At 44.0% G+C, this 24,325-nt stretch overlaps 1 protein-coding gene and 1 non-coding gene across 5 annotated transcripts in view; one reads left to right on the top strand and one right to left on the bottom strand.

Annotated features, from left to right (window-relative positions):
• Positions 1–17,029: 17,029 nt before the first annotated feature.
• TRNAM-CAU (transfer RNA methionine (anticodon CAU)) lies at positions 17,030–17,102 on the top strand. The gene has a single exon. It is a non-coding gene; the product is annotated as a tRNA-Met (tRNA).
• Positions 17,103–20,941: 3,839 nt separating this feature from the next.
• The window catches only part of TBC1D31 (TBC1 domain family member 31), a 42,529-nt gene continuing 39,145 nt past the window's right edge, over positions 20,942–24,325 (bottom strand). For all 4 annotated transcript variants that reach the window (XM_050940678.1, XM_050940677.1, XM_050940679.1 and 1 more), the window contains one exon: positions 20,942–21,238. In XM_050940678.1, the coding sequence (XP_050796635.1) occupies positions 21,093–21,238 (146 nt within the window). In that variant the 3' untranslated portion in view covers positions 20,942–21,092. The remainder of the gene's footprint in view (positions 21,239–24,325) is intronic.

Below are 24,325 nucleotides of genomic sequence, written 5' to 3'. Positions count from 1 at the left end.
GTGAAATATTTTACCTACATTCCATCAAACTCTGCATCACACATTTTGAGTACTTAAGAGTCTCTTATCATTATAAGTCAAATTTGTCTTATCTGCTGCTGTGATTCCCTGAATTGTGCTCTTTTCCTTGTAATCCATTTTAATTATAGTTGTGTTCCTTTAAAAATGTTGTTCTTGTTATTCTGAACCATTTATCTGTATTATCATTGTGCAATGCATGTCATTGTGCTGATTTTTTTTATTTTAATAACTAATGCTCATCAAAAAGAATTTTAAGTAGTAGTTATTGGTTTTAGCAATTCCATCTGGGTTTCTATTATAGCACTTGCTATGATTTTTTACTTTGATTTGTAGTTTTTAATTCTACCTTTTTTCTTTTTCTTTTTATAGCACAAGTTTGTTTTATTGGATCATGTGACTTCTGGTATGACTGATTTCCTGTCCTGTTTTCAACAATTCCTTTGCATTTGATCCACCAATGAGGATTGCCTTAGCTGCATTTATCTTGCCTGTTAATCCAGCCCTTAGTGTCCTATGTTCACACACCATTGCTTGTGTGTAGAAGTTGATTCACAAATATTCAGTAAGTGTATTATATTATGTCATCTTCTTACATCCTTCCCAAAGGCAAAAATCTTCAGCAACAATGAAGGTTTGGGCTGATGAGCAGTGGCTGCAGAACTTTTGGATGCACAAGTCCACATTCCTGCATCTGTGTGCAAAACTCACCAAAACAAAAGCTGCACTGACAACGTAGAAGCAAATATAGATTATGCTATGGGGACCTGCAACACCAGATTCTTATTGGTCAATTAGAGGCCTCTCTACTAAACCAAGATGTAACAGATTTATTTAATGTAAGTAGTCAGAACATATTGTTAAAGATCATTTCATGTTCAATGCCCTGTTAACACCTCTGCACTCACAGAGCAACAAAGTAGTGTTACTGGGTTTCAGACTGTCTCTTACAACTTTCTTAAGTTTTCATAGCAATATTTCTGAGTAAGGCTAAGTTTTCATAGAATCATAGTTTAGGGTTGGAAGAGACATCAGGAGGTCATCTAGTTCAACCCCCTGCTCAAAGCAGAACCAACAACAACTAAATCATCCCAGCCAGGGCTTTGTCAAGCCTGACCTTAAAAAACTCTAAGGGTGGAGATTCCACCACCTCCCTAGGCAACTCATTCCAATGCTTCATCACCCTCCAAATGAAAGTGTTTCCTAATATCCAACCTAGACCTCCCCCATTGCAATTTGAGACCATTGCTTCTTGTTCTGTCATCTGCCACCACTGAGAACAGCCTAGCTCCATCCTTTTTGGAAACCACCCCTGCCACTTCAGGTAGCTGAAGGCTGCTATCAAATCCCCCCCTCACTCTTTTCTACACACTAAATAAGCCCAGTTCCCTCAGTCTCTCCTCAGAAGTCATGTACCCCAGCACTCTAATCGCTTTCGTTGCCCTCCTCTGAACTAACTCTCTCTCTCTAATTTGTTCACATCCTTTCTGTAGTGAGGGGCCCAAAACTGGATGCAATACTCCAGATGTGGCCTCACCAGCATAGGCGCCGACTGTGGGTGCTCCGGGTCTGGAACTCTGCACCCACCAGCAGCTCTCCGCCCCAGGTCACCTCCGCCTCTTCCCCTGAGCATGCCTATGCTCACCAGTGCCGAATAGAGGGGAATAATCACTTTCCTCAATCTGCTGGCAATGCTCTTACTAATGCAGCCCAATTTGCCGTTAGCCTTCTTGGCAACAAGACACAATGTTGACTCATATCCAGCTTCTCTCTCACTGTAATCCCCAGGTCCTTTTCTGCAGAAATGCTGCTTAGCCAGTCGATCCCCAGCCTGTAGCAGTGCTTGGGGTTCTTCTGTTCTAAGCACTCTGCACTTGTCCTTGTTCAACCTCATCCAGTTTCTTTTGGCCCAATCCTCCAGTTTGTCTAGGTCACTCTGGACCCTATTCCTACCCTCCAGTGTATCTACCTCTCCTCCTAGCTTAGTGTCATCTGCAAAATTGCTGAGGGTGCAATCCTTCCCATTATCCAGATAATTAATTTTGTCGCAGATATTTATAGTAAAAGTCAGGGACAGGTCACAGGGAATAAAGAAAAATTCATGGAAGGCCATGACCTGTCCCTGACTTTTACTATAAATATTGTGACAAAATATGGAGGCACTTTGCAGCTGTGGAGCTGGATCTGGGGTTCCCACCACTGTTGGGGGCTTGAAGGGCCAGGGTCCCTCTCCATCCATGTCTGGCAAGTCACCCTTGACACTCTGCTTCCTCCCACATCCCACAGTGTCAAGGAGCTCTCCAGTCTGACTCATGAAGGCCCCCTCCCACAGCCGCTGCTTGAATCATAACTGATCAGAAGAAACACTTACAAAAAGCAATGAAAAGGCAGTGGGAGACACACCTAAACCCATCCAGACAAGGGTGATATGATTAAGGAAACTCCCTAGCCTCATTTGCTTCAAAGATGGGAAAGGGAGGCACAGTTGTCAAAAACAATGTGCCTTTAATAAAAAACAGACAAGGGCGATGAAACCTATGTTCACTGTCAGCTATCTGTGACCTGATAGTGAGGTTGAATACATAGTAAAAATAACCCAGGGGGGAAAAAACAAACAAAAACAAAAAGTCATTACCTTATTATTGAATTCAGGACCAAGATCTGTCAGTATCTGCTGTGGGCATCCATGTCGAACAACCGTTTTGTACATGCTGTTTCCACTTCCAAAAAAGTCAGCATATGAGCTGGCAAAGGCTTCCCACCTGTCTTGAAAGATAATCTATGGCTGTCAGTATATACCAGTATCCATTCTTTGTTGCTGATAATCCATTCCCACCAATTCCCAGATCTGAGTGACCTACATGCAAGGGTACCAGTTACAGTCATACTTCACATTTCTCTTAATAAATGTTCTTAATAAACCCATATATCATAAGCAGAGTACACAGTATAATATAGTTACAACAGCCACAATCAGAATGTAAAGCCCACTTTTAAAAACAGAAGAAAGAAAAAACAAACAAAAAGAAGTAAGGGAATGGGTTAGGAAAAAGGATACAAGAGGAAAGCTGAAGAAATATGCCCAGCCAGTGCAAAGGAGCAGTAGAGTTATTGCTGCACTGTGCTTTGCCACATGTATGCACTGCACTTGTTTCAAAATCAAGGCCTGATTGTACAGCAGTAATAACAGTAGCGTAGCTAAGGGGAGAACAGGGGAGCGGCTGCTCCCCCACTGAGCACAAATGGCACCTTTTCAATTTCTTGGCGCCTTTTTACTAATCTGGGGGAACCATTAAAAAAACAAAAAAGCAAACCAAAAAAAAAAAATTACACCCTCACTTGGCGGTGCTCCGGTCTTTGGTTTCAATGGAACTGATGCATCCTTGTGACTGATTGTGCTGTGGGCTCTCTACCTGTCTCCAGCAATCCATACCCTCCACAACCAATGCCACCTGGGAACCGAGATTCAAGCTTCACGGACTGGTGAGATCTCTCTCTCTGTATAGCCTCCTGACCCTACCTTATGTGATCAGTTATGGTTTGCTAGCCCTAACGTTTGTAATCAAATGTAAGTTAGATTTAATATTGTAACTGCTTTGTTTGTTTGGTTCCCTTTTGTATGGTTGCTACCTGGAAATAAATAGCTTTCATGGTTAAGCTGGATGTTTCTCTTTCTCTCCCGCTCCCTCCTCATGGGTGTTTTTGGCTTCCCTATTTGCTCTATAGCAACGCTTTTTGTAGATAAGCTAAAAGATCCCTGCCTCTCCCAAATAAACCTGTGGGATTTTGCTCATCAAGTGGGTTACTAGCAGAATGATTGTGGCATGAAAGTGGGTTCTGTGCTGAAACTGCCGAATCTGGGGGCATATGAGGGTTGCAACTTGAAAGGTGCTGTTTAGCCAAGACTGCTGAGTCTAGGGACTGATAAGGGGTCAGCTGTGTGTGTGTGTTCATCTGATTTCAGAGGGTGGAAAGAACCCAGCACTGGAGAACCCGGATGCAGGAGGGAACGGACAGAAGGGAAAAGTAGAGCTCTAAGAACACAAGTGATACAAGCGGTACATTAATAGAATTATCAAAACTCCCTCGCCTCCCCCAGACAAGTAACTCCAATAAATGAGCATGCCCCAAGTAATGGGCAAATCTGGTAACAGTACCCAAAGACTAAGGGTCTTCCTGGCTAAGTGCATGAATCATTAAGAATCTTTACAAAAATCGTATAGTCATTTCTTAAATTGTTTGCATGCCTGTAATCATGGTGATTTCTTTATTGTTTTGTCTTTATAGTCCCTATTTCTCTATTGTTCGTTTATCTGTCTGGGCTCTGGTTCTTTGATTTTTTTTTGTCAGCTATATACTTAATTTTGCTGAGTGTAAACCAATTAAGGTGATGGGATATAATTGGTTAGATAATCAAGTTACAATATGTTAGGATTGGTTAGTTAAATTTCAGTAGAATGATCGGTTAAAGGCATAGCTGAGAATGAGGTGATATTGAAATGTGCATGTTATAGGGGTTTCTTTATTTCGGATTCTTCAGAATTGCAGAAAACTATTTTTCTGCCATAAAGTTGTACCAAGCAAAAAATTACCAGTACTACACATGTCATTATGGCAGGTAAGTAGAGTGTTCCATGTGTATTCCTTTGTTTTCTGAACCCATTATCTTCAAGCACCTCTGCTTGTGTGTTTTTGTTTTTTTTATTTACATTTTTGTGCTGTTATTTCCTGTCCTGTGTTACTATGAATATACTTGGTTACAATCTTGTAGGTGATTTCATTATCTCAAATAACATTTGATCTGCATTGATCAAATACAGCCATATTATGTAAGCCACACATACTTCAGAATTAAGCACATAGCTGCAACTTAGGTCTGTCTTGTGACTGGCCTATGAATGATGCATTGTTGATTTTTGGTTTAACCTTCTTATATGTCCTCAACGTACATCTCATATCTTCTAACTGAACTTTGAGTCTTATATGGATTGATACTGCCTGTTTCCATTTAAGTAACTGTTTTCTGTTGTGAACAATTCACAGGGAAATCTTTTGAGGAAAAAATTGCAAATGTTTTGGCATATCTAAGGAGTAACACACATCCTGAAGGAATGAATAAAGCAGGCATACTGAACCCGCATCCATTTGCTGTCAACTTTTCTTTGGAAGGCAAGGAATCCTTTTATTTATTTATTTATTTATTTATTTTCATATAATACTGACACATTAGACTGGAAACTTCAGCCTGTAAAATGATGGTCCTGATGTCCCAGCACTGGGATTATTTGGAGTGTTAACCTTACCTTCAGTGGGACCGGGATTGGGATCACTAGTTTTATTCAAATTTTCCAGAAAATCTCCTTTGCTATCTATGCAGGTGGCGCAACAAATATATTAGGCGGTTACATGAGAAATGAGTATAAATTCTAAATGTTACCAAAAAACCCTATGACTTTGTTTCATTTCTCAAGTATGCTATCCAGTGTGCTCCAAGCACCGACAACAATACTATACATTCACTGAGCAATGATTTCTAATGTTAAAAAGATCAGCTAGTTCTAACCGTACACTGAAATTCCCCTCCTTGTACTCAAGCCATTTTGAACCATACTGAATAGAGATGTCTTTGATATGCATATGCCTTATAATTAATGAATGGCTTTGCAAATAACTGGTCATAGCTTAAGTGTAACACTTGATTTCATCATCATGTCTCCCTCAGTGGCGGATTAGCCACTGTGACTACTTGGCCCAGGCTGAGGGGCCACGGCCAACGGGGGGGCCCCCAGCTTCCACCCGGAGAGTGAAGCAAGAAAAGCCCTCCCACGTTGCCCCCACTGCAGCCCTGGCAGAAGCCGAGAGATGGGCAGGGGACGCCCCTATGCCCAACCCCCTCTCCAGCAGAAGTGCAGGGTGGAGCAGAAGCCCCAGCACCTTGCTCCTGGTCCCCTAAAGAAGTGCAGCACCCGAACCCCTGCCGCAGCCCTGGGACTGGAGAAGCTCTCACTCCCTGGTACAGCCCCAGGGCCATGACACAGGGACAGAGCTTCTCCGGTCCTGGGGCTGTGTGTGTGTGTGTGTGGGGTGAGTAGGAAATAAGCAAAGGAGCTGTGGGGCAGGTGGAATGGCAGGGAGCTTAGGTGGAACATGGCTGGGATCCTGGGGAGGAGGCCGAAAGGGTTAGGGCCATGGGCGGTGCAGCAGGCAGACAGGGTGGATAGGGGTCCAACTGTTGCTCTGGCCCAGGCCCCCGAGAAACCTTAGTCATTCTCTGTGTTCCATCTTCTATGATCAACAGAGGGGACGTTGTTCCATTCTGCCAAAGGAAAAAGGGTTGTCGTTGTGCATACCATGAAAGAAGCCCTTCAACTCTTTGAAATGTATCATGACAGTCCACGTGGTGGACATCAAGGATTATTCAAAACAAGAACTGTGCTGACATCAAAATACTATTGGCCAGGGATGACACAAGACATTGCCGATTGGGTATATAAAGTAATGAAATTAAATCCTGAAGAATGGTATTTACAATTGAAATACAAGGTCAAAATTTAAAAAAGAAATATAAAAATATATTTGGTGTGCAAATGTCAACTTTGTTCCTTTGCAATACTATTTCCATAACGAAATGTTAATGTCATCATATTGTTCCATCCAAACTAGGTTGTGCGATGTCTGCATTGCCAGAAAGAGGGAAAAGGATTAAATCTGGACAGCACCTTGAAAAGCGTAAAAGTGAATTTTGGAATCAGACACATTGTTTTTACTCAGTGGCGTAGCTAGGTGGAGGCAACCGGGGGAGTGCTCACAAAAAAAAAAAGGCGCCACCCACTGCGGCGCTTTGACTCACCTGGCGGTGCTCCGGGTCTTTGGCGGTGGGCCCTTCACTCACTCCAGGTGTCTTTGGCGGCGGGACCTTCAGTGCAGACGAAGTGCTGCCAAAGACTGGAGCACTGCTGGGTGAGGGGTGTGAGGTTTTTGTTTTTTTTTTTTTGTTTGCTTTTTTGTTTTTTTAATGGTTCCCTTAGATTAGTAAAAAGGTGCCAAGAAATTGAAAAGGTGCTACTTGTGCTCAGTGGGGGAGCAGCCACTTCCCCGCTCTCCCTCTAGCTACGCTACGCTACGCTACTGTTATTGCTGTACAATAAGGCCTTGATTTTGAAACAAGTGCAGTGCATACATGTGGCAAAGCACAGTGCAGCAATAACCTCTACTACTCCTTTGCACTGGCTGGGCATATTTCTTCAGCTTTCCTCTTGTATCCTTTTTCCTAATCCATTCCCTTACTTCTTTTTGTTTGTTTTTCCTTTCTTCTGTTTTTAAAAGTGGGCTTTACATTCTGATTGTGTGGCTGTTGTAATCATATTACACTGTGTACTCTGCTTATGATATACGGGTTTATTAAGAACATTTAGTAAGAAAAATGTGAAGTATGACTGTAACTGGTACCCTTGCATGTAGGTCACTCAGATCTGGGAATTGGTGGGAATGGATTTAATAGGACCATTATCAGCAACAAAGAATGGATACTGGTATATACTGACAGCCATAGATTATCTTTCAAGATGGGTGGAAGCCTTTGCCAGCTCATATGCTGACTTTTTTGGAAGTGGAAACAGCATGTACAAAATGGTGGTTCGACGTGTATGCCCACAGCGGATACTGACAGATCTTGGTCCTGAATTCAATAATAAGGTAATGACTTTCTGTTTTGGTTTTTGTTTTTTTCTTGTTTTTCCCCCTGGGTTATTTTTACTATGTATTCAACCCCACTATCAGGTCATAGATAGCTGACAGTGAACATAGGTTTCATCGCCCTTGTGTGTTTGTGGGTTTTTTGTTTTTTTTTTTTTATTAAAAGCACATTGTTTTTGACAACTGTTTGAGAACTATCACCATACTTTTTTTTTGATAAACTGTTGTTGGTCACTGTCAGGGTTGCTATAACATTTTTTTGGGGTGTTTTCATATCTACCAAAAAACCCCATAACAACTTGTTTCCAATAGTAATGTTAAAAGATGGGCTATTCCTGTTGCTAATTACACATAAAAGTAATGGCAAATAGGCAAAGGAACATTCCTTAAGACAAGTCTGTATGTAAGTTTATTGTGCAACTTATTTTCTTTCAGTTTAACCTGTATACTTGCAAAAGACTGGGAACAGAATGGAGCTTCACCAGCCCGTACCACCCACAAACTAATGGCGTGGCTGAAAATGCTAATAAATCCATCAAAAGGTAAGTGAATGGGTGGGAATATTACAATACTAGTAGATATCAGAGTGTACTGTGCAACTCACTACAAAGTCTTCACAATCTGTGTCACATAATCAAAAATACTTTCACTGTATTACGCCTTTTTGATTATGTATAATTTGTTTCAGTCAAGACTGTACGTGTGTTTTTTCCCCCCTCACAAACGAATCAATCTAGATACAATCAATTTAGGCTTGAATAGGGACTGGGAATGGCTGAGCCATTACGAACATTGAATCTATCTCCCGTTATAAGTATTCTCACACTTCTTATCAAACTGTCTGTACTGGGCTGTCTTGATTATCTCTTCAAAAGTTTTTTTTTCTCTTACTTAATTGGCCTCTCAGAGTTGGTAAGACAATTCTGACCTTTTCATGCTCTCTGTATATGTATATATATCTCCTTAATATATGTTCCATTCTGTGCATCTGAAGAAGTGGGCTGTAGCCCACGAAAGCTTATGCTCAAATAAATTTGTTAGTCTCTAAGGTGCCACAAGTACTCCTGTTCTTTTTGCGGATACAAACTAACACGGCTGCTACTCTGAAACCTGTCAATCATCATTTGTTACAGAACATGGCGGAAGATGGTTGATGACACTGGGAGTAATTAGGATGAATTCCTTGAGCCCATTTTGTTTTCTTTGCAAACTAAAGTACATGCAACAACAAAAATTTCATCCTTTCGACAAATGTTTTGCAATGAGCCGGTGTTTCCAGAAGAAGTCTCAGAGAGTTACACAGTAAGTGTGTTAGCACCAGCTGCTTTCATGTACATATGGCATTCTGTATATCTTCATTTTACAAACACCCCTTCTCCGTTTGTTTACAAAGCTCCCAGATACGAATAAATTCAGGGAAGATTTCTGCAAAGAGTACAGCATAAATATGAAATCTAGACATGGTGCTGACATTGCACTGGCTCTTTGTAACATTTCTAAAGCACAAGAAAAACAACAGACATGCTAAAAAAAAAAGACTTCTAAATATGGGGAAGTAACATTTGATGTTGGGGACTGTTATGCTACTGAATGCGAGAAAAAGAACAAGAAAAGGAGGACCGCTGCAATCTATCCATTGGGGACTATACAAAATTAAGACTGTTGAGGGTAAGAGAGTTAAATTGCAAACCATCTCAGGGAAACTGTTAGGAGCCATGTATGGTATTGCACACTTTAAACCATTTAAAGAGCCTCCAACATTATGTGCTGAAAGCAGATCGGAGGAAAACATCAGAATTGAAATTGCTATTGGTGACACTGGACAAAAAACACCCTCAGAAGAGACTGGGAAAATGGATGGCACTGTATCTCATAACAGCACAGTGGAAAAACATGAGGTCACAGCAATGGAAGGGCAATATGTTTCAAGCAATGATACAAGTGGTGATGATGATGACAATGTTAATAACATGCTTATGGAGGATGGAGAATATGACCAATGGTTTCTGAAAGGTAATTGGTTACCACACCTTTCTTAAACAGGTTTTTAACATAGTTCCATTTATGAAGCATGTTAAAGGTTTTCGTGTACAAAGTGGCAGCATTCACAGTAGTAAAACAGAGAAAAAGAAAACTGTATTACCATGCATGTAATATGTGTTCCTTTTTTTTCTAATCAGATTTGTAATGACTGGCAAACACACAGAGACTGGAGGCCAAAGTGAGAAAAATCAAATTGTATGGCTCTTCATTTCATTGCCTGAAACCAAGAAGCTGGATAAGTGATGAGGTAAATTTTAAGTACCACTAAACATGTATGGTGACAGGATTGATTGATCAAATATTGTTCCCTTTCTTTCATCATGTGTTGTAGGTTATTGATGCATATTTGAGTTGCGTGGTCGAGAAAGCAGGTGGAAAGGTAGGCCACTTACTGTGATGGTACATGAAAGTATATAAGTTGTATCAATAAGTAAACAATCACATGAATATGTGGTACAACATATTTAAGTCCAAATACCCTTGAAATATCAATATAAACCTGAAATTGCAACATTTCTGTACATGTTTGGCAGCAGTAAATACACTGAAATGTATTTGGAGGTACATATCTGACATACAATCCTTGACGTGTTGAGGGCCACATTAGTTTTGTTATACAGTTCAGTGGGTCCATGAATTAAACATAAGTATGTGAACAGCTTAGTCAGTTTTTACATTAAGTAAGACAGAGCACATTGATTACAAATCTTTTTGTTTTTACATGGCTCTCTTACATATCTTCTTTGTAACACTAAGGATCCCTTGCATGTCTGTCTATATTAACTTCATTATGTTCGTTATGTGCCAGAATGATTAATGCGTTAATAACCTGGTTGACTTTCAACAGGTACAAGCCATCTCAGCAGTAGTTTCCACTGTCACTCTCTCAGGCAGAGCAACATAAATGAAAGTGAAGGCTTTCATACACAGCATGAGCAAAGCACATTTTCATTCAGTCAGTTAAACTGTGTGTGAAACAGCAACTACAAAGCTATGTTTGATGTGGAATGAGTACTGTGATAGTAATCCATGTAATGAAATTGGGAAATACAGTATAATCTACATTTTCATGATTTGCTTCACTGGAAACTCTACTTGCAGTTCTAATTTTTTTTTCAATGAATACAGAGTGGAATTCTTCAATATGATATATTATTGCTTCCTTACCATGCACCAGGTCATTGGGTTCTTGCGGTAAGATGTTTTCTATTGTACTTTGGGATTATGGGCACTAAATGTGGTATTATGTAAGAGATCTGTAACACAGCTGGGTAGCAGTGATATAATTTCCTATATTGTGGGTTTTCAGTGAGTTTAGTGCATGCAAAGAAAAGTGGAATGTGAATGTAACTCTTGACATTCCAAGAAAAATAAAATGCTACTGTGAAATTCTGTTGTTAATGTAACTTGGAAGAATACAGTCGGCAATGAGTTGATCAATTAATTCACAATATGCTTTTCTCTTGTGTATTAGTGAGACATTACAAATGTTAATGGAATGGTTTTTTGGGAAATCATTATAAAATTGTTGAAATCATCACATTACCAATATAATTTGTACATATATTTACACTTACAGATAGCATTGATGAAAACAAAAGAATTGTTAATTATTGACCCCTTGTGTGATGAGATGAGATATATGAAAGAACATGCCTGAGGAATTGGAGGTGATTTTTTAGATACATTTCCTGAAAATATTTTCACAGTAAGAGTTCATGTACACTGTAAAAGTAACAATAGTGAGACTAATGTCTTCCTGTTAGCTACAAAGAAAAATTGAAACAGCCTGTACTTGAACTTGTAACCCTTCTGCCCATCAGAGTTGGCAGCAACAAGGGCCGGGTTCAGTATCTAGGGGTTCAGTTTCAATAACACAAAACAAAACCAGCTCGAGCCCCCACCCAGTGACTTGGGACAATTACATACCATCCCCCAGGTGCCTCTAGGAGGCAATACTTCCCCTCTTGCAAGCACAGAGTCTGAGTGTAGCATAAACCTTTTAATAAAGGAGGGAAACAATGCTGCATTATGTTGGGGAAACACCACAGACAGGATTCATAACACAAACCATGAGCAAAAGACCCACCCCCAAGTAAGTTTGGCAGTCCTTTTCCTCTCAGGGTCTTAAGTCCAGCAACCCAACAGTCACCTCACCCAGTTTCTGTCCTTGGTCAGTGCAGCCCCCCAGTGTTCAGAAGTTCATCTGGAGAGTTTACCTCCCAGCCTCGGTGGAAATGGGGGAGGTATTTGCGGGGGGCACAATCTTAATGCTCCCTTGGGGCCGCCTGCCACACCTCTCCATGGGGTTCTGCTGCAGTCTTCACCACTAGCTGCTGTACTCCACTAACCATGCCTCTCTACTAGCTACTCAACAACTTTTGTCTTCAGCTCCCCACCCTTTATCACAGCTCTCAGTAACTTTAGCACTCAGCAATTTTAGCTGATAGTCAGGGACCCTCAGTGCTAGACCATCACTAGCCCACAGTAGATCTAATGCTTAGACCCAGGTATCAATGACTTCAGCTATGTAGAATGCAATAAGACTTCTAATGGAGTCAAAATTTGCTTATTGCACAGCAGAGAGGCAAGCATAGTGTTTAAAGACCATCAACCAGCATCCATGCTGCTAGGTACATATATCTGCACTAATACCCCCTCAATTCACTGGGTTTTGGAACCCATATCCCTTACCTAGTGAGTGCTACTTAGCTGAGGGCGAGTGCCTCCAGCATAAAATGCCAAGTACAGTTCTACTGTCCTGGATTCACATAACCAGGGTAACAACCTTTATTACTCCTGCCCCAATAACAAAGAGACAGGGGATCCTACTGCAGCCAAAGTGACCATTTGGGCAAGCAGTCCATCATGCTAGGCAGGGTGGGTGTGCCCATGCAAACAAGATCAGCCCCTGAAGTCCTTTCTCACAGCTCACCACCAGATGTCAGGTCAGCCCATTCTGACTCTGCTTATGTCTTGAATATGCTTACTAATGGACTTTGAGTGAACTTGTGTGATTTGAGTCTGGCTAACTACTTCATAGAACGTAGCATGTTGCATGAGTGAGTACGTGGTGTTAGCAACATGGGGCACAGCAAATCAAGCGATACATTGTGTAAGAGTGAGACAATAATATGAAAGTGTGTGTGTGTGTGTGTGTGTGTGAGTGAGTGAGTGAATGAATGAATGAATGACCAATAAGTCATTGCAATCATTTAATTAAATAGAGATAGAAAGGATTGCTAAACATGTATAGAAACTGTAATAATAAAAGGAGGGGAAGGAAGAAAAGCTCATTTATACAGTCTGCTACTGTACTCTCTATGAATTTCAGATACTTCATCAAATGATTAACTAGCAAATCCTCATCTGATTGGAAGAGTAAAATTGTTCGGCGTACCAGACAAAGAGATGGACACAACTGCGGGCCATTCATCTTAGAGGTATTGAATACCAAATTGATGTGTAAATATCAGAGGTGAAAGATTACTGGTGTGCACTGCGCCGGTGTCTTTGCCAAGGTGTGTGGGGTGGGCTCTGAGCCCCAAGAAGGGGTGAGCTCTCAGGCAGAAGGGGTGAGGTTGGGCAGCCAGATTCCCTTAGCCAGTCCTTCCTGACAGCTGCTGCTGCAGTGGCCAGGAGCCCCAGGCCCTTTTAGATCGCCAGCACCCAGGGCAGCTGTCCCTTTTGCTCCCCCACTGTCGGCGGCCCTGCTGGTAGCATCCAGCAGCGCTGCCAGACCCTATGGCAGGGCTGCTGATGCGGGTGGAGCTAAAGGGGGCAGCAATGTTAAAGCATAAAGCACTGCCATAGCAGCACTGTAATGTCAACTGTGTACGGGCCGCTACTGGTGGCCAGTTCTTACCGGTATGCTGGACCAGCAACCTTTCACTTCTGGTAATTATGATGTTTTTTTCTAAATAGAAGTGGTGTTAGTTTGCAGAAATGTATTTGCAGCAGAAAGACATCAGTTCAGTAGAAACAACAGCAGAGGCTAATACTGCATTTAGAAGACAAATAGCTATTGTTCTAATGAAGGAATCAGGTAATAACTTTCTCCCATGTACTATGGACTCATTAGGCTCATGTGAAGATAACAGGAAGAGTGGAATTATGTCACATAACTGTTATCTTAATACCCTTAAAGTGGGGTATTAAGATATCTCACAGGTTTGGTTCTGTAATGGTGTCTCTGCATCAATATCTTTAAGTACCACAACATTTTAATGAGGTGAATGGTTACTATTGATAGACCAATTAAATGAAATTGGATATCTTTATATCCAGGTGCAGTAAGGTAAAACTTTGAGAAAATATGACTCTTTAAAAAAATGTGCAAACCAGTGACTAGATTAAAATATTGACAGTAATTAATCAAGATTTGCATGTAGATTTGTTTGTAACGTAATCAGTATTTCATTGCTCTATATTGATTTTTTTTCAGAAAGCGTGGAGGACTACTGCGCATACTTGTCAACTGTGAAAAGGAAAATGAGGATTACATGATAAGAAACATACAATTGTATCAGAAACACATGCCATAATCTGCCTAAGGATCATGATTCTTGTAAAATTTCCACAACAGTAAACATTTTCCTCATTCATATTTTAGGTAATTTTACATGTGGAAGGAATAGCATGACTGAATGGAAATTGTGTAACATCATAACTTCTGTGATTTCATTTTCTCAATTGTTACTTATCAAAGGTCTAGTGCATCTCTTGCAAGAGGTGGGCACATATGCCCTGTATTCCAGAAGGAACCAATCAAGAAAACATGACTGATGAGAAGAAAGAATACAAGTGCAAAAAGTGTGCATACTTCAGTTCTTTAAAAAAAAAATTACATTGTGTAAATGCTTGTTATTAAAAACATCTTGGAACAAAAATCAAACCTAGTATATAAACAAAAAAAGTTTTTAAAATTAGAAAGATACTTCTCAAGCACCTATCCCTCCATATTCACTACCCCTGGTCCAGAGGATGCGAAAGGCATCCATGCAACAGTCACCAGTCCAGGGCTAGTGAAGTCTGATGAATGGGGACTACTTTGCTACAATTTGCTAGCCGCAGTACCCCAGCTCTCACTTCATTTTAGACTTAGTCACAGACAAAATGAGACATATAAAAATGCAGAGGTGTCTCAGCACACCACACTACCACTGAATGCAAAAGTGTCTCTCATTCTTACCCTACAATAATCAAAAACATCAATTGCAAAATGTCTCAAGGTAAGCCCTCATCCCTCCGAATTAGCTACTGCTGCACTAGATGACAGCACGTTCTGAGAGGTAGCCAAAAACGCCATATTTGCATGGGGGAAGCTGCTATTGGTAGCAAAATTGGACAGATGCTTTTTCTGCCACTACACCTGTGGATGGAACTTGCTGTGTGGGACTGGGAGCAGAGCCCCACATAAAAACTGGGGGTGCTGCAGCACCCCCTGCACCTCTAGTTCCTGCATCTATGCATCACTTACTATTTTGGCCCCTGATTCTGCAAGTTACTGCACATGAGTGTCCTTCTCAGATCATGTGGAGCAACTTACAAGATAGGACCTAACTTCTAGACATAAGGAGCTTGCAAAGAAGGTGTTGAGGGCTCTGGGGGCTGGGCTAGGCTCAGAGCACAAATGTTTTCACCACTGTGTCATCTAAACATTATAGGTCCTAATATTTTCAGTGTAAATGTAGCCCAGATCCTGTAGTGGTGGCTGCTTTATGAATTAATGTAAATTAATAATAAAACAAAATATGCTTGTTATTGATAATGACACTCTTAATACATCATAATATTAATGATTTCGTATTTGTATTTAATGAATAAATGGGTGGAAGATGCCAACCCTAAAGTTCCGAAGGAGAAGTGGATTTGGAGTCTTTCCTGCCTGCTCTATTACACTAGTTTACTATGTGCTGGTCTCTAAGAAACAGTTGATTATTTGACTTTAATAAACTGTAGTTTGCCCTCAGCATAGACGCGCAGCTGCATCAGAAGTGCCAGAAAGTAATTATTCAGTGACCTGCTAAGTGCAAGTAGGTGGATGGAAAATTATTTAGCATAATTAATTAATCATGTAAAACAGCGCCCTCTCAACATGAATCAATCCAGTTAAAAACTGAACACATACAGTCATTAAAGTCGCTTCTCGTGGCTTAAAAAAAATCTAATCGTCTTCCCGTTGCTCATTATGTTACAGAAAATGGGAAAAGCTCATTAAAGCAGCACAAATAACCAGTTTCAGGAGAGTTAAACCATTCTTCCTTTCTGTGCCAGCTGAATGCATCAGTTCTAAATGCACAGAGATTTTGCTACAGTTCCTAACAGTCTGTGTTGCACGGGTGGTGTCAGATTCAGCGGAGACAGCAAGCCCCAGGCCGTTCAGCACTTCGTGCGCAGCCAGCCTCTGTTAACGCGCAGCGCGCTGTGTCCTACCTTATCACACCGGAACGGGGGTTGCACAAGCCCTCGGTTCCCTGTAGCGCAACGAGGCGTGGGCAGGACTGACACAGAACGTGCCAAAGCAGCTGTTCCGCCCAGAGGCCGGCAGCGGGCCTGCCCCACACGAGACCCTCCGTTGCAAGGCCGCGTCTCGCGGGGGGACGCTGCTGTACACACACCTCGGGTTGTTCTCAGCGAGCAGGACCCCGTTTCTTAGCGTTCGCCACATTTCTAAACAGTAACTGGAAGCAACGTCCCCTGCTCCCGTTGGAGCTGCGTGCAACGCTGCAGCTGCGTGCGGGGATTGACGGGGGGTTGTAGCGGGCCCCACCCCTGCCCTTTGAGCAGCCTCCCTTCCGACACCCCCCCCCCCCAGCCGCTCTGGAGTTCCCCTATCACTAGGGGTCGGGCAAACCGCTTCCCCCCCCAGCCCCGGTCAAAGGGACGGAGCGGGGTCCCCCCCCGCTGGAGCCACGTGTCCCAGCAGCGCCCCGCCAGCGGGCGAGCCCCATGGGCGCGGGAGCAGGGGCACGTGGAGCTGAGGCCGGCCCCCGGGACGGGCGCTGCGGCGGGTCCCCGCGCTCTGCAGAAGCCGCGGGTCGGGCCCTGGGGCGGGGGAAGTAGGGCAGCAGGCGGCGGGGATGAGTCGTCGCCAGGTTGCTGGGGAGCAGCCGCCTGCCCGGGGAGGCTCCGTTCCTGCCGCTGTCCCCGTGGCGCCGAACAGGGAGAAGGGCCGGGCTGGGCCCCTTGCAGGCAGGCAGGGGCTGCGTGGGAGCGCTGCAAGGCGAATTGGCTGGGCTCGAGGGTCGGTGTGGGGACCGTTTTTCCAGCCGCCTCGTTAGCGCAGTAGGTAGCGCGTCAGTCTCATAATCTGAAGGTCGTGAGTTCGATCCTCACACGGGGCAGCTGTTCTTTTTTTCCTCCTCTCTTTCTTCCCAACGCTGGTTTGTGCTTGTCGCTGGGTTTTAGAAGCCCTGGGAGGCCAGAGGCTGCGGGGCATTGCGAGGAGGGGGCTACAAGGCAGAGGCACTTAGCTCAACTCCTATGACCCCCTCCCTCCACGTTGGCCTACAAAATCCTGCTTCTAAAAGCCTGCAGGTGGCATGGGCCCAGGCTGCGGGGGGGGAGGGGAATGGGGGGGCAGTGACTGGGGAGGGGGGGTGGAGCATCCTGCTGCAGCAGGATCCTGCAGATCTTTCAACACGCTGCCCTGAGCCTACCCTCTGCCCCACCATGCAGGTCACGCCTCCCCTCTGGTTATATCTGTCCCAGCTCCCCCATGCCATAGGCTGGCATGGCCCCCTCCCCCCCCCCACACACACACACCAGGGGCTTGTTGGCTGGCTGCGGGGCCCTGTCGATGCTGGTGAAAAGTGGCAGAGCTTGGCTGTCACTAGCAGGCCTACAGGGTGCCCGTTTGTGGCAGGCTGTGGTGCTATGCTGGTTCAGCGGGTGACAGCTCAGCCGCCCTCAGCAGCAAAGCATGGGTCCTTGTACCAGCATGGGGGAAGCTGCAGGGGGCACTGCCAGTCTCTGTCCCCAAGAGCTTACAAACCAGGCCAGACCCTGCTGCAACCATCCAAGCCCAAAGCACACCAGGCCGGACTGGCCCTAGGGTGTTTGCAAAACGTTTGGCCTCCTAGCCTCGATGTTTAGTTGGTGTGCCCAGGGTGACGGTGGGCATGCTAAGGTCGGCCCTGATGCCAGGGTCTGTGTCCAGTACTCTCTCAGAGGGCACTGAGCTCTGAGGAGGGATGTGGAGAGGGGGCACAAGACATATGGAAAGCTGGTGACTGGTCCCTGCAGAAGGGGCGGAGGAACATGGAAGAGACAGGGACGGTGACAGCAGGTACAGCAGCATGGTGAGCAGGGGGTTGGGGGTTCAGTGGAGCTGGGTAGGGCCTTGCCAAGGAGAAGGCTCCCCTTCATGCAGGAAATTGGGGGTGGGGGTGGGGGGGAGGCAGTGCCTGTGGTGAAGTGAGTGACAGAGAGGCAGGGGATTTTAGCAGCAGTATATTGACTGGGCTGAGGGGCGCAGCAGCTAGATTCAGGTGAGCAAACTTTCTGGCCCGAGGGCCACATCTGGGTATGGAAATTGTATGGCAGGCCATGAATGAAATTGGGGGTTGGGGTGTGGGAGGGGGTGAGGGCTCCAGCTGTGGGATGTGGGCTCTGGGATGGGGCCAGAAATGAGGCGCTCGGTGCAGGAGAGGGTTCCAGGCCAGGGGTTGAGGGGGGCGGGGTTAGGTCTCTGGGGTGGGGCTGGGGATGAGCGGTTGGGGGAGCAGCAGGGTGCTCTGAGCTGGGACCGAAGTTCAGAGGGTGGGAGAGAGTCAGGGGTGCAGGTGCCGGGCAGCACATTCCTCGAGCATCTCCCAGAAGCAGTGGCATGTTTTCCATTGGGCTCCTAAGTGGAGACGTGGCCAGGCGGCTCTGTGCGCTGCCCTGTCCACAGTCACTGCCCCTGCAGCTCCTATTGGCCACAGTTCCTGACCAATGGGAGGCAGTGCTTGGGGCGGGGGCAGTGTGAGGAGCCCTCTGGCTGCCCATATGAATAGGAGCTGAAGGAAGAATATACTGCTGCTTCCGGGAGCCGCACGGAGTGGGGCAAGCCCCGGACCCTCCTTCCACAGCAGAAGCTTGAAGTCCCGATTAAAATGTCTAGAGGGCCGGATGTGGCCCCCAGGCTGTAGTTTGCACCCCCCTGAGCTAGATGGTAGCTGTAGGAATCAAGGGAACAGATGAGCAAGGCAGGGAGTAGGGGAAACCAAGCCTAGGCACAGGAGAGTAAAAACCCTTACACTGGTAGGCCATTTGGAGCAGAGACAATAGTTGAAATCCTGGCTTCATTTAAATAAGGGTTAGGTTTGCCTTCGATTTCACTGGGATCAGGCTTTCACCTGGTGTCTTGAGGGTTTTGCCTACAAAGTGCTATGCACATCTATAATGCTGTATGTATTGTTATTATTTGTATTGTCATAGCACCACATGAACCAGGATCCCACTATGCTAGGCCCACCAACACAGAATAAAAAGCTGATCCCAGTATTAAGAAAGGCATTTGATGCTGAAAAAAAATTAGCTGTTTGACCCTTCCTACCAAATTCCTGGTAGGTTTTGCATGCATCAGACCTGGGCAGGAGGTTGAGGAGTGACAAATGTGTCAGAGAGATCCTGGACTTGGGTCCCCCCTGGAGCATAAGGTGGGACAATTTTGGTTTATTTCTGTAGCAAATAAGACCATGTGAAGATGACCCCAACTTTGAAAAACGGTCTGAATGGTAGGCTTTTATAGTCCATTTGTGAGCTTCTGAAAACTTCCTGCTCAGGTGATTTGTTAGTGTTCTGTAGTCTGGTAGGTGCCCAGCTGTCAGGCTGGTAACACATGCACCAATGCCACAAGCAGATTGCTGCCTGACGGGGTTGAGTGTTTCTCCCGGTCTATTCACTTAGGACATCACTGTGTGTTGTCTGTTGGCAGCTGCACTCTTGTGCCTTGGATCAAAGATAGAGTATGCCTATACTTTGCGCAGGGGGTGTGATTGCCTGCATGAGGAGTCACCCATGCTAGCTCTGATTGAACTTGTGTCCTAAAAAACAGAGTGCATCCAGGGTGGCAAGGGCAGCTAGTTGCCCTGTGAATATGCCCCGTGTCATGGACGGATACATATTCTGGACACCCAGCCCCTCCCAATCCTGGTGCTGATGTGAAGAGTTTATTTTTAGCATGCTATGCAATGTTTGTTTCTTCCTAGGAGGTTCCAATGAACCGTAGCATGGAAGATAGAAAAAGGGCTGAAAGAGTCAGCCTGGAATAGGGTTGTTGAACCTGTTTCTTTGTGGTGTGCATACACCCAGGGACATCAGCTAAGGGGTCCTTTAAAGAATGTAATGCAGCAGCTGCCTTGCTGATGATGCATCCGACGAAGTGGGTATTCACCCACGAAAGCTCATGCCCCAATACATCTGTTAGTCTATAAAGTGCCACAGGACTCTTTGCTGCTTTTGCTGATGAAGAGATTACAATCCTCAAAAGGGAGATGGTCTGTCGTTCATGTCTTTGGGGATCCCTGAGGATTGCAACCACAATGCCTATCACTGTCACCGCTGTTGCCCTTGATCTCTTCACAATATCCAACATATCAATCACTGCCTGTAAGGAGGTCTGAGCTGCTAACTGACCCTCTGCAATTAAGGATCTTAATTCCTTCTCTTGACTCTTGTGGAGATTTGTCTGTGAAGTCCGAACCCTCATACTATACTGGGTTAGACCAATGGTCCATTTACCTCAGTATCCTGTTTTCAAACAGTGGCTGGTCCCAGCTTCTGTCAGTGAGAGATTTAGGGACACCCAGAGCATAGGATTGCATCCTTGACTTTCTTGGCTAATAGCCACTGATGGACCGATTCTCCATGAATTTACCTAATTCTTTTTTTAACCTTGTTATACTTTTGGCCTTCACAACTTCTCCCAGCAATGAGTTCCACAGGTTGACTGTATCAGATAACAGACAGATGGAAAACATTAAAATGATCACAAGAGAATCCCATTAATACTACTGACAAATAAATCATTTTAACAGTGTTTTGATTGTTCAGGGAATTGGTGTAATCAGATTATACCTTGTACTCAAATATTGACTGTTCAGTAGTACAACAATAAAAAAAAAGTATGTTTATTTAAAAAAAATCAAGAATGAAGTGTCATTATGGCTAGAACAATCAGAAGTGTGCAATTATAACATTTCTAGTTAGTATTTTATTTTTATATACAGAAGTATTGTTTCCAAAAGTATTTATAATAAATAATTAAAAATCAATCTCTTTGATCACAACATAACTATTTAGAATTCCAGTGATTAATACGGTACAGCTGAAGTATGAAGTGTGCTTCCTTAAGCTGTCCACTGTGTGTCTGGAAAATGAGGTAGTGGATATGGAGCTCGGGCCTGTGAAGTAAGGTTTTGCCTGAGCTCTCTGACTTCTGCCATCAGTTCCCGTTCTCTGCATTCCAAGTCTTCTCGTCTTCTATCTAAAGAAACTAGAAATGAAAGAGGCTCAAAATTAATATTGCAACAAACCACTAAAAAGATTCAGACTCATAGACTTTAAGGTCAGAAGGGATCATCATGATCATCTAATCCAGGGGTGGGCAAACTTTTTAGCCCAAGGGCCACATCTGGATGGGGAAATTAGATGCAAGGCCATGAATGTAGGGCTGGGACAGGGGATTGGTATGCAGGAGGGGGTGCAGAGTGTGGGAGGGGGCTCACGGCAGGGCATTGGGGTGCAGCGTGTGGGAGGGGGCTCAGGGCAGGGGTGCAGGGAGGGGTATGGAGTGCAGCAGATGGCTCAGGGCAGGCGATTAGGGTGCAGGAGGGGTTCGAGATGCAGCAAGGGGCTGGGGTGCACGCAGAGTGAGGCAGAGGGCACAGGGCTGGGGTGGAGGGTGTAGGAGGGGTTCAGGTTGGACTCTGGGGTGGCAGCGGTGCACAGCAGGGCTCAGGCTGCCTGCCCTGGCTCCGCACCACATCCTTGCAGCCCCTGGGGGGCGGAAGGAAGAGGGGAAAGGGGCAGAGGGCTCCACACGCTGTCCTGGCCTGCAGGCACCACCCTCCCACAGCTCCCTTTGGCCAAGAACAGGGAGTCATGGCGAATGGGAGCTTTGGGGGAGGTACCCGCAGGTGAGGGCAGTGCATGCAGCCCTCTGCCCTCCCTCCCACAGGGGCTGCAGTGACATGGTGCCAGCCGCTTCTGGGAGTGGCATGGTTGCCAGCAGCATCAAGGGTGGCAATCCCGCGGGCTGGATCCAAAGCCCTGACAAGCCAGATCCAGCCTGTGGGCCGTAGTTTGTCCACCTATGATCTAGAGACTAGCACAAGAGCCTCCAGCCCTGCTTCTCCCCTACACTACCCAGATTTCACAGGTAGGACTGGATTTCAGGGGGAGAATAGATTTTAAGGTCCGTGATGCATAAATGATAGAGGGAAAAACAAAATGTCAAAAATTGTTAACACATACCATTTTCAAAAGGGGAAATTATGCTAAATCTGAAGCTGCAAGTAGTAGGAAATAAAGATTAATTCCACAAGAACATCTTCATCAAACAAAGGGAATTAGAGTTGACTTTGGTGACTGGTTGAGTAGTGTTCATTTTAGCCGGGGGGGGGGGGGGAGAAGAAAAAAGATATCCAGTCTGTCTTAACTGGATTGCACAATGTGTTTTCTTGTTCGTGTTTAGTATATGCATAAATGAAATACATGCTATTTGTAAAAATGTGTTGAAAATAGGTTTGCAATTACTAATATATGACCTGAAATACAAGTGACTTTTTTATACTTAACAGTGTTTCCTGGTATTGGTTTCCCTTAGGGATGTAAAGAATGAGCCAAAAAGTGGGGTACACAGGCAAGTCAGTTATTTTACAGAATCTCTTCTTTTCCTTTTTTTCTTTTCTCATTTTCTATTACATTCTCATGCAAGTTCTAGCTGTTATGGTTGCAGAGAGAACCTTGAAAACATGCCCTCAGTGTAACCTGTGCAGCAATGTCTGAGCGAGTTTGGAAACAGCTCTGATATGTGAACCAAACCATTCATTTCAGTGGGTGTTAAATCAGGTGCCAATGATAATACTTTAAATGACATCACTGTTAACTATTTCACTGCTTATCAAAACATGTAAGAAAAAGGAAATACCATACCCTGAAGAACTATACAATCTGTTCTAAGTGTAGGCTAATTGTGCATACATATTTAACAAAACATGACATAATTGAAGGGATTGATTGGTTTCATCATCCTGAAATGGTGGTTCTGCTTTCAAAATAAATCTGCGGAGCAGTGATTTAAAGGATGTTATTCTGAGAGACAGTAGGGACATACAATCAACATTTCAGCAAGTGCTTTTTTATGCTGCCATAAACAATACCTGTGTGTGAAAATGTAGGGCGGAGGGCAGTTGGCTTCCAGTGGTGGTGATGATAAAATTCTTGGCAAAGTTTGTTAATGCTACTTGTGTGGTTACACATCTCAATGCACTTTAACATCAGTAGATTAACTGCTGTATTAGTATTGTATTAAAATATAAAATAGTATAAGGATTATGGCACAAATTATTGGAGAGAAGTAGACCCAGAAATCAACAGATGCAAGCTTATGTACTTTTGTCACAGGCACGGAGATGCAGATAACCTTGACAAAGTTAATATGGTGGAGAGTTGTTGTAATAGAATGATCAGCGAGGAAATGGATGGAAAGTTGTGAAATTCATGTTTAAGGCTGACAATGACTTATACAAATGCGGGATGCCAAAAGCACATTACAAGTATGTGAATTATAGCCAGAATAGTTTTATGAATTCTTTTTGTCAATTTATTTTTTTCATGGAAGGTTGTAAAATGCATTTTAGAAAGCATACTGTGTTTTTTAGAGACTGCTCTACAGCTTCATTGCTTCTGGTTATAGTATTTATGAAAACAGTGGTTCACTGTCTTCAGAAACAGTGCCAATACAGTACACTTTGATCACCCAACAGCTGGTTGCAGGCTTGTCATTAATCTAGACAAAATAGTGGTTAATTTCCATGTCTAGAATGACACATGAAGTGAGTTATACTTGATCATATCATAAGTGCCATTCATTCAGACCAGTGAGAGAGAGAAAATCATTAACTGTAAACAAGGACTGACACTGACTACACCCATTGGAGGAAGGAGAGCTAAAGATGACCTAATCTGAGAACATATGGAATTAGCTAGTTATAGCACAAATAGAACTGGTCCATAGATACTGTCCTGCCAAGCCCAAGTCTTTCATTTAACTTTTCTGCCACAGAATATTTGTCTTAAACATTTTGACTGTATTTCCAGAATCCTGTTTGGGTTTTTCTTGAATGGAATATTGTCAAATCGCTTGTAGAGAATTCTGGTAGTTAGAGCAGTGGTCTAGCAGCCCTGATATCTCTGGGCTCTGGCAGAGACCTGCTGTGTTGACCTTCAGTAAATTAAAACCTATCCCTCATCCCCAAGTGCTTATTCACTTGCACATAGGGTGCAGCTGTAAGATGGGTATTTAATTCCCAGTGTACTGATGATTTCTATACCCCATAATCACTGCCCCCCCGCCTCC

This window comes from Gopherus flavomarginatus, chromosome 2 (genome assembly GCF_025201925.1).
Source record: "Gopherus flavomarginatus isolate rGopFla2 chromosome 2, rGopFla2.mat.asm, whole genome shotgun sequence".
NCBI classification, from domain to species: Eukaryota; Metazoa; Chordata; order Testudines; family Testudinidae; genus Gopherus; species Gopherus flavomarginatus.
The sequence above is the reverse complement of the archived record's forward strand: the minus strand, read 5'-3'. Positions and strand labels throughout refer to the sequence as shown.